Below are 10,646 nucleotides of genomic sequence, written 5' to 3'. Positions count from 1 at the left end.
AGAATTGTTCTTTTATGAATTGTTAACTGAAAGGTTCTTGGGGAAAAATACTCTTTTGGAACCTTTATTTTTAAAAGTGAACATGTAAATGTCAAAAAAGTAAAATGTTCTCATTTGCAAGTATAGTACCTCGTTTATATATAAAAAAAACACTCTATAGATCTTTTTTCCTTCTGTCTTGACATGAAGCTCAATAAAAACCTCTTGAATCTCCAGCTGAGATTCACACGTTTGTAAGGTTGGCGCAGCAGGAGACTGCAGGCGTTCGTTCTGCTTTGAAGCTTCTGCTTTACTTCTGAAGGTGTGAAAAACTGTTAGTCACTTTAGCTTCACATCAGTCTTTCGGTGAGGGCTACATGTCCCTGATGAGACGCCCCCTTTCAAGACACATGTCTAAACTCATGTCACAAAGATCCCCTCTTAGACTCATTTTAAAAGGGGAGGTAAACTTTGAAAAGAATCGAATAATACTGCAGTGTCCTCTGTTTACTCTAAATACCGTAGTTGGACATTCGATCTACAGCATCAATAGTGTCGATTACTGCCGAAAACAAAAGCTTGTCCCAGAGTTTGTAAAATACAATCCCTTACTAAGGAAGTCTTTAGGGATAACAGCTGCTTTTCATTGATTGTCCCATATAATTTTGTAAGTGCCTTTCTGTCAATGTAAACTGAGTTATGCGTAAAATGTATTTTCATTATTAATTGACATAATGCCACAGATACAGTCAGTAGAGCTTGTACTACTCACCCTCAGCTTTAAAGCACCTTTATTTTATAAAGTTCTGCTCTGAACACCATCCACAGAAAAATGGAACTAAATGTCAACTTGTTAAAATGTGCAAAAACAAATGCATCACATTGCTAGCAAGCACTCCCACACGTACATACCTTTTGATGTTGCTCTGACCACAAAGTAACCAAAACGTGCATTGAAAACCAGTTATTTCCTCAGTGCTCTTACATTTGACATTGTTGGATGTCTGAGGCAACACACAGACTTTTGGCTGAGAGAACAGGCAGCAAGATGGATGTTTGCCAGTATTTGATTGTGCATTACTTTCTGGCGTTTACCTTTTTCAAAGTGGCAGGTAATTGTTATTTACTTGTCACAGAGTTTGATTAAAAAGTTCATGCTACATATTCATCAGTTTGTTATTGTTGAATCTGTAACCGCCTTTGAAATCTATATTCTAGTATGCTCTGGGGTGTCCATTATTGGAGGCAAAGAGGTCAAAAAACTTCAACCATGGATGGTGTCCATTCAGAAGAACGAGGTCCATGTGTGTGGAGGAATTCTGATTCAAAACCAGTGGGTTTTAACTGCAGCATATTGTCAAGAGTAAGGCAACCACTTTCAGCATATTAATGAACTTGTAAAGTCTTTGTGTAGGATAATATAATATTTCAAAAAGGAAATGTAAATCTACAAATAAGAGCATTCATATTTTTCATAGTATTAGTGTTTGTATAATGTAGGGATGTACCGATATATTCAATATTGAATCTCGATATTATTGTGGTCACATGATGATATGAAACGATAGGTCTTCAGGGCAAAAAGTGTAGTTTTTAAAATATATTTAAACTTCTTATTCTATGGCACAATAGCTGTCAAACCAAACCAAAACTGAAAGCACAATATGGCTTCATCAAGCCTGTTTTTTTTACAAAGCGAAGCACGCACTTCGTTCAGGCGATCAACTTGTGATCCGGTGTTTTCCATGCCTCAGAACAGCTCAGTTTACAATGAATGCAGTGAACTTGTTTATTGTATGCGTGGTGAGTTTAACACACATTTGGGAATGCAACAGGCACCAGTTAGGCTTTATATTCGTGTCAGATGATTACAGCATTTCACTAGATTTGTAGTGAGACACGTTTTTGTAATCCTTTTTTCACTGAAGCTGGAGTTTTCCTTCAAAATAAAAGCTCTACTGCCGTTTCCGTCAAAATAAAAGCTTAAAAGTGCAGTATAAATTGCTGACAGCTTGTGGTTTAAATGGGTAACGTTAATGCAGTCCAAATTCAAAATATTTCTTTCAAGTGTAGAAATTAGGAAATAATTATTGTAATTTCATTACTGTAGTGTAAGGCAAAAATAATATACCTATAAAATATTAATTTCAATTTATTTTGCAGAGCAGTTGTTTTACAATATATGGCCATTACTGTTCTTGTTGTTATTATTATTTTATCGTAATTTGTTTGGCTTCCTAAAACACCAATGTGAATGTAATTTAGACTGAGACCGTATAGCACAAAAAAAGAGGGTTGAGTTCTCTTTAAAATTCAGGTACAAGTCAATTCACTGACTTTTTTCTGACTTACTTTTTTTTAGTTAAGAACATGGGTTGGAGCTCTTAATTTTAAACTCTCAAAGTGCATTAGATAGAATAATTTAACTTTAAAATGTACAAAATAATTTTTATCCCCCACTTCATATTTCTTTTAAATATCGCAATAAATATTCTATTGTGGAGGTCATATCTCAGTATTATCATATCGTGAGCTTTTGATGTCGTTACATCCCTAGTATAATTTTAGTGTTTTTTCTCCCTGAAAGCGATTGTTTTGTATTTCTGCTATAATACTTGTTCAAATTAAACATACAATTATTATTTTAATAATTTGTATTTATATTTATATTAAGTTTAAAATTAATATTTATCTATTTATTTACTTGTAAAGTCTATGTGAAGCATTGTCTTTCAAAAGAAAATAGAAATAGTATAAATAAGACCATGTGCGGCATAATAGGTGTAATTTTTCCCCTCTTTTTTCTTTTTTTTCCCTTGAGAAAGCAGGGTTTTAATATAATTATCCAAATGAAAATACAATTATTATTTATCTTATTTATTTACAATTGTGATGAGTATTTATTGATCTGTTTAGATATATTTATTTACTCAAATGGCATTTGTTTAGATGGCATTCAAATAGTATTTTCCGTGTTTTTTCCTTTTACTTGCTTACCTACTTACTTATTTGCAAATTCTCTTGGCTGGGACACATGCCTCCATTTTATTTAATGCTAACCCCCTAGTTTCTTAGCTTAAAGGAGAAGTTCACTTCCAGAATGAAAATGTCCTGATAATTTACCCCCCATGTCATCCAAGATGTTGGTCCTTCTTTCTTCATCTAAAAGAAATTAAGGTTTTTGAGGAAAACAATGGGAGCCAATGGGTTGAAGGTCCAAATTGCAGTTTCAATGCAGCTTCAAAGGGGCTCTACATGATCCTAGCTGAGGAATAAGGGTCTTCTCTAGCAAAACGATTAGTCATTTTCTAAGAAAAATTCTGATTTATATACTTTTTAACCACAAATGCTTGTCTTGCACTAGCTCAACCTCACACATTACAGATTCACACATGCGTAACATAGGTGGAAGTACTGACCCAGTGTTTACAAATCAAACATTCAAAGAAAGTCATAGCCCTTTACAGAAAAAGGTAAAACAACAATGTTGGAAGATTCAGAAGTTGGAGGAGAAATGGGGATGGAGCCCCACCCTACCTTTTTTAAACAAAGTACACAAACAAAAAACTAACCACGCATGACCTTTCCAATGTAATTACGTAATGCGTGAAGATGCACATGCTGTCGCAGAACTAGTGCAGGACAAGCATTTGTGGTTTAAAAGACTTTTTTTTTAAAGATTGTGTAGAGCCCTTTGAAGCAATGCAATTTAGACCGTCAACCCATTGGCCACCTTTAAATTCCACTATATGGAGAAAATCCTTGGAATGTTTTCCTCAAAAAACCTAATTTCTTTTTGACTGAAGAAAGAAAGACATAAACATCTTTATCTAAGCACACTAACTTCAGTTTTCTATTTCAGAAAACCCATTACATCTATGACAGTTCTCATAGGATCTCTGTCTCTGAATAAAATGAGTAAAGGCGCTCAGCGTGTTGGCATCCTCAGTTACGAGTACCCTAAAACATTCAATGCAAAGACTAAACAAGATGACATCATGCTCATTAAGGTAAGGATTTGAATGCGGTTGTTGTTTAAACATTGTGAGCGTATGACTTTTTTCACAGTATGCTTTTATATGTTGCATTTTGTTCTGCAGCTAAAGAAAAAAGTGAAAGCAAAACCCAAAAAAATCCCTAAAAAGGAAAAAGATGTTCCACCAGGAACAAATTGTGTTGTGACAGGTTGGGGAGCTACTGATTCTAAAAACTTGGAACCTTCTGATAAACTGCAAATGTTAGAGATGATAGTGATGCACAGGGACCGGTGCAACCGCTACTACGACGGACATCCTGTGATCACCAAAGACATGCTGTGTGCAGGAGGCAAGCAAGAAAAGACAGGCACCTGTTGGGTATGTCATAATGTGGCCTTTGATTTATGGCTGGTTGCAGACTCTTTGAAATCATCCGTTTACCTGTCTAAAGGAAGAAGGTCTTGTGTTCTTTTTTCAGGGGGATTCCGGTGGACCTCTGGAATGTAAGAAAAACATAGTTGGAGTGGTATCAGGGTCGAAAGAATGCGGTAATCCCAAAAAACCAACTGTGTACACTTTTCTCTCCCAAAAACATATCCTCTGGATCAATACCATACTGAAAAAGCAATTCAACAGCACAACCTTTTAAGAAGCTAAACATTTCAAGCATGTAGACCAGAGGTTCTCAACTCTGGCCCTCGAGGTCCACTTTCCTGCAGAGTTTACCTCCAACCTTGATCAAACTCACCTGCCGGTAACTTTCTAGTAATGATGAAGAGCTTGATTAGCTTGTTTAGGTGTGTTTGATTAGGGTTGGAGCTAAACTCTGCAGGAAAATGGACCTTGAGGGCCAGAGTTGAGAATTCCTGATGTAGACTGTACTTTAGTTTAGATTGCTGTAGCTAAAAAATATGCTTTTGGAATTAACATTAAATATGTATTCACAAATCAATACTGGATGTTTTTTCACACATTTTTTTTTACAAGTTGTTCAAACGTATTGTGTAAAGGTATCCGATATTGTGATACAAATTCTGTGAAGAATAATTTTCCACTGCGCTTTATTTTTGATGCACACACTCACGTTATGGTCAAACAAAGTTTGGAAGATGACCTACACTGGCTGGTGAAACTTATTAAATGAAATCATATTCTTTTTTATGGTTTGTTTGCCATCCGAAACAAAGTTCTATCCTCAATTTGATAGATGAAATTTTCAAAACTTCACTAGTTACAGTAATGACTGAATTGCTTAATTAGTCATGTTTTCCATTACTTTGAACACAATTTTACATTAACACCAAAGCACGTCATGTAAACCCCCACTGGCATTTATTAATATTCTTTGTATGCAAACACAATCAGACACTTCCTCAGAATATTTCAAAGTGTCAAAAACAAGCAGAGACCTCCTGGTGAGGACATTAAACAAACCCCATACAGAGTCGAGGACAGAATAGCACACTGGGCTTGAAAGTGCATCTGGAAATGTGTGCAACAGAGATTAAAGATTTGTCATAGTTCTTAAAGCGAAATTTACATCTAAAGCCCACATTTAACTTCAGAGTATAGATAATACAGAACAAACAGTGGTTTTGATGTAAAACATGATGAAAATGGGATTTAATGAATAATATATAGCTAATTCTTGCATTATTAAAAACTGTAATACATCTAATGAGACATTTCATGTGAAATAAAGCCTATACAGCTTTTGAAGTGAAAAACATCAAGTCTTCTTGAAATTAAAGTGAAAAACCATAGACATTCCCAGTATTCAGTGAGACAGCGCAGATTTCTTATCAGTTAAGGACATTAGGGTTTTATGTTATATCATTTGTTAAAATAATGTTTATTGCATTATTTTAGCAACGTGTGTTAGCATGGTGGTGTTTTTGGTGTGAATGACCATGTTTACCTCATTCTTCAACACAGTGGTAAGCCAATGGGTGAGATTTCAGCTTCATTAGCCGCTATAGGGAAATAACGAGAAGAACAACAATGTTCAGTATGTGGTAAAACTGTTTGCAGTACAAACCAGTGTGTTCATAATTAAGATAATAGCTGGACACGAATGAGGCCAGATGCCAGACCCATAAAATTTACAAATGCCTATGCTCACTCTTAAAACAAAAAATAAGGTGGGTATCTTAAGCTTGTAAAATTTTGAGTCATCACGGCTGCCTTTACAGTGGTTTTAAGTGTATTAAAAATGTATAAAACAGATAGGTGGTATATTAATATGATATCGAAGGTTTGCACTTATGTCACAATTTGGTTAGTTACCTGAATACGCAGCCATATTGGCGATACTTGGATGTAAACAACAGCATGGATTACAAAGTTAATGTACTACTGAATATGTTCTTCTAATTTATGCTGTCTAAACCACATAATAAACATGTGGAAGCTGCTAAATCATAAAGAGAAGGTCTTAGGCCGCGATCACACCGAACGTGTCTTTTAGTTCTAAACGCGAGGCGCACAGCACTGCCTTTTTTTTGGTGACTTTTAATAAAAGAGCGTGCTGCGTTTTTTTTTTTGTTGCTAAGCAACGACCAAAACAGCTGTCCTGTCAGTCAAATCAAAGGATTATAGCGCGAGCACTCTAAAATCTTAGTTTTATGCTGTTAAGTAAACTGTCATATTAGCAGAAACCCTAAATAATACAGATCCAGGTTACCCACGATAGACACAAAAGGTTTCTCCTCTATTTCTTGCAGTCTCCGGACTTTTTAAGCAACCGTAAAATTCCGTCACCACAACAGAAGGCCCGCCTCTCCATTCATTCGATTGGACAATGGAAAAGAACGCGAATGACGTTGGGCGTTTTTCCGCTCAGAGTTGATTTTTTTTCAACTTCACGCGCTCAGAGCGCTCCTGCAAAAACGCGAGGTGCAGCAGGCGGTGAAAACGCGAGGCGCCTGGGGCGCATAAGCAGCGCGTAGAACGCTCACTGCCAACAGAAAACCATTCAAAAGAGGCGCCTCCAACTGCAAAAACGCGCTCGGTGTGATCGCGGCCTTAGTCAGCATGAATAGGTGACAAACTAAAGTTAATAATTTTTAATATTTCACCGGAAATTATAAGAACAAACAGGAATGTTGTCAGGATTCTTGCCCTGGCCAACCACAAACGCCTTTTGTTCCCCAGACAGCTTTTTGCACTTCTCCTTGATTTGTTATAACTTTTGGCAGTCTGTAGTACTCCATATGTTTTTCCTGTGCCGACCAATTAGCACAGCCCAAAACATGACAATAATAATGGGAAATTGTCACGGTTAACAAGGATGAGGTCCAAATGCAGGGAGGGAAAGAATAAATTTAATAAACACAAAAAACAGAACAAAAGGCCAACACGGCACAAACTGAAATACTCAAAAACCAAAATCAAGAACTCAAAAGCCAGGGATTATCAAAGACATAAAACAAACAGGACACGAGACAATGCAGACATGAAGCAGGAGTGAGAAATGAGAGTTCTTATACAAAAGTCCAAATGGTGAACAGCTGTGAGTGAATCAGTGTTAACGACAAGGACAGGTGAATACTATCAGAAGTGCAGTGTGAATAGCGACCTCAGGAGGCTGAGGGAAACCTCACAGCCCCGATCATGACAGAAATAATATGGTAAGACACACAAGTTTGCAATATCAAGCAGCAAAACAAGCTGCTGTACAGCTAAAAATTGCTGGACGCAGATGAGACTCCAAGCCAAAGACATAAAATTTGCAAATGGCCGCCACTCTTAGCATTCAAATAATGGATCTATCAGTATTTACTTAAGCTTGGAACTTGGATTAATCTTGTCTGCCTTTATGGTAGTTTTAAGTGTATTAAAACGTACAAAACAGGTAGGTTGTATATATTAGATTATATTATATTAGCTAATTAAATACGTGTTTTTACTGTAAATGTACGTTAAATCCGTAAAAGTACAATTCTAGTAAATCACAGCTGTTTTTTTTTTTTTGTGTGTTATATGTCGTGCCATTAAAAACGATATAAAAGGACACAGCATCCATGTCATTATGCAGCAAACTCACTGAGTCATGAAAATAGCTCCAATCCTTTTGCTGTGGATGTTGTGTTGTAGGGACTTTAATCATTGTAAGTGGAGACACAAGTTACCGGTCAATATAATCAGAATTTTTTGTCCGCTTCTGCTGAATACACTCTCTGCCAGGACTGAGCTTAAAGTGGATAACATTCAAAAGGTCCTCCGTCGAAAGCACATGATGCAAGATCCTCTCCAAATCTGCTCGCCGCAGAAGGACGAGAGGAGAGAGAGGATGCCAGAAGACGAGTGAAATTGCGTGGTAGGGAAAACAGAACAGTACTACCCCCTCCTGGACAGAAAATTTCAATTATCAAGCACGCACTTGAACTCATTTCAGAGAAGATTCCTGTGAGAGATTAGGTGTTTGTTTATATGGGGTGATCCTTGCCTGACACCTATTTCTTTACACTTTTAATTCAGTGTAAGGCCCTTCAGGAACAACCCTCTAAAGCTGAGTGTGTCTGAAGTAATTACTGAAGCTCTCATTCGCCTTTCAGTGTTGTTTTGAAATCTTTTCCTTACATTTCATTTTTTTTAGTTTTAAAATGTTTAGTATAGGAGTGATGCATGCCTAATGCTTGCATATATTATTTAAATGCTGGTTTGCAGGTCTGTATGTCTGCAATATATTATTCATGATAGGGGAAAAGCTGTTTTTCTGAAAATGAATATTCATTATTACTAAAATATTTACTGCCATTAACTGCGTGACCAGTAGGCGCATTGTCTACACCAATGGAAATCAAAATCTCTTTGAAACCCTGTTGGGATCTTTCATATTTCAAGCCTTGGAAATTTTATGATGAAAAGCTGAGCTTCATCATACTTGGTTTGTGACATATAGCTGTTCCGGTACACTGGCAGCTCAGTCGAATCTTCCTGCAGCTTCAGTTATTGAAGTGAGGTGAGGGGCCGTGTCAACTTTAAGTCTCCCTTCAATCCAAACCTTTATTTAGCCACTGTATGAGGGGATAAACCAGTATATTGGCCATGAGGATGAGTGTGAGGGAAGCAGAATAAACAGCCCTCTGCTTGAATCAATGAATATGCAGAAACACATGGCTTTGGTTAAGGCTCTAATAATTCTGTTCTGTCTAAGCCATTTGGTATTATTCTGGGTGAGAAATGTTGTCATCTTTGGCTGTAGGTTACAATGGAGCAAAATTATAATTTGTGTATCTTTTTACCAAAAAAGGAATCATATAAAATGCATGTTATTTATTTATTTAGTACTGACCTGAATAAGACATTTCACATAAAAGACGTTTACATATAGTCCACAAGATTTATAAAAACGCTTGATTCGTAATACTGTGTTGTTACCTGAATGATCCACAGCTGTGTGTTTTTTTTTTTTATGAGTCCCTTGTTTGTCCTGAACAGTTAAACTGCTGGCTGTTCTTCTGAAAAATCCTTCAGGTCCCACAATTTTTTTTTTTTTTTTTTTTTTAGCATTTCTGTGTAATTAAACCCTTTCCAACAATGACTGTATGATTTTGAGATTCATCTTTTCAAACTGAGGACAACTGAGGGACTCATATGCAACTATTACAGAAGATTTAAATGCTCACTGATGCTCCAGAAAACAACAACAACAATGCATTAAGACCTACAGTAGGGGTGAAAACTTTTGATGTGCGCTTTTTTTTCTTATTTTGCCTAAATATCATGTTTTTTATTTAGTACTGCACTTCAGAAGCTACAGAAGATACTTATATATTTTTTCACAGAAGATTAAATAAGGTAATTTTACCCTGATCTTTAAGTTCCAAAAGTTTTCACTCCTGGCTCTTAATGCATTGTGTTTCCTTCTGGAGCATCAGTGAGCGTTTGATACTTCTGTAATAGTTTCATATGAGACTCTCAGTTGTCCTCAGTGTGAAAAGATGGATCTCAAAGTCATTCAGTCATTGTTGGAAAGGGTTCAAAAACACACAAAAAAATAATCCCAACTTAAACTTGTGTTACAACTTTTTTATGTAGCCTGGGGCTGTATTGGTTTTTGTATGCTCTTTTCATGCTCCCCTCATAACAATGTTTTTGATAGGTAACCTAAATAACCTGTGGTTTGAACATACTGTTGTGTTGATTACTCCTTTGCTTGTGGCAATGGACCACCAACGCACAGACCCACCACACTAACCTAAGAGACAAGCGTGGTATTGGTGTTATTCTTTGTTCTGGTGCTGCTGCATGACCACAGATGTGTTGCAGCTCTGAGAAAATTACAAGGGTGGGCTGCTGGTGAGTCTATTAGTTCTACTGTCAGTGCATTTTACTGAAAGCCAAAATTACATAATGAAGCATGAATGTGCTTGATGTTACAGCAGTGATTCTAATACATGCCTTATTTGTCCCTAGTGGTTTATTTGGAAAGAAACAGCAAAACGCTTTCTGTCAGCTCAGCAGCTATTTTTGTTCCCCAATGTGAGTCAGTGGGCTACACAATTCTATTTGATGCTATATGTGTTGTACTATAAGGGCCATTCTACCGAATTGGTGCAAACACAACCAAAAACCACAAAAAATCATAGATGTTTACTAAAATCATTTTATTATCTATTGAATCCCACAATAATATTTAAAATATCAGTAAGCTATAATATATAAAAAATATCTTAATTTATTGTG

At 36.3% G+C, this 10,646-nt stretch overlaps 1 protein-coding gene across 1 annotated transcript; it reads left to right on the top strand.

Moving 5' to 3' along the window:
* The first annotated feature begins 769 nt into the window (after positions 1–769).
* LOC141291857 (granzyme K-like) lies at positions 770–4,624 on the top strand. The gene is made up of 5 exons (XM_073823873.1): positions 770–1,091; positions 1,198–1,342; positions 3,842–3,989; positions 4,080–4,334; positions 4,435–4,624. The coding sequence occupies exons 1-5, from the start codon at positions 980–982 to the stop codon at positions 4,603–4,605; spliced, it is 831 nt and encodes a 276-aa protein (XP_073679974.1). The 5' UTR covers positions 770–979; the 3' UTR covers positions 4,606–4,624.
* The last annotated feature ends 6,022 nt before the right edge of the window (positions 4,625–10,646 follow it).

Source organism: Garra rufa, chromosome 19, assembly GCF_049309525.1.
Source record: "Garra rufa chromosome 19, GarRuf1.0, whole genome shotgun sequence".
Taxonomy (NCBI): domain Eukaryota; kingdom Metazoa; phylum Chordata; class Actinopteri; order Cypriniformes; family Cyprinidae; genus Garra; species Garra rufa.
This window is presented reverse-complemented; position numbering and strand designations above follow the sequence as displayed.

Excerpts from the sequence above, each read along its gene's own strand:
- LOC141291857 (XM_073823873.1), top strand. The coding sequence starts at position 980 with ATGTCTGAGGCAACACACAGACTTTTGGCTGAGAGAACAGGCAGCAAG. Across the intron at positions 3,990-4,079 it reads ATGACATCATGCTCATTAAG|CTAAAGAAAAAAGTGAAAGC; the intron begins GTAAGGATTTGA and ends TTTGTTCTGCAG. Across the intron at positions 4,335-4,434 it reads AAAAGACAGGCACCTGTTGG|GGGGATTCCGGTGGACCTCT; the intron begins GTATGTCATAAT and ends TTCTTTTTTCAG.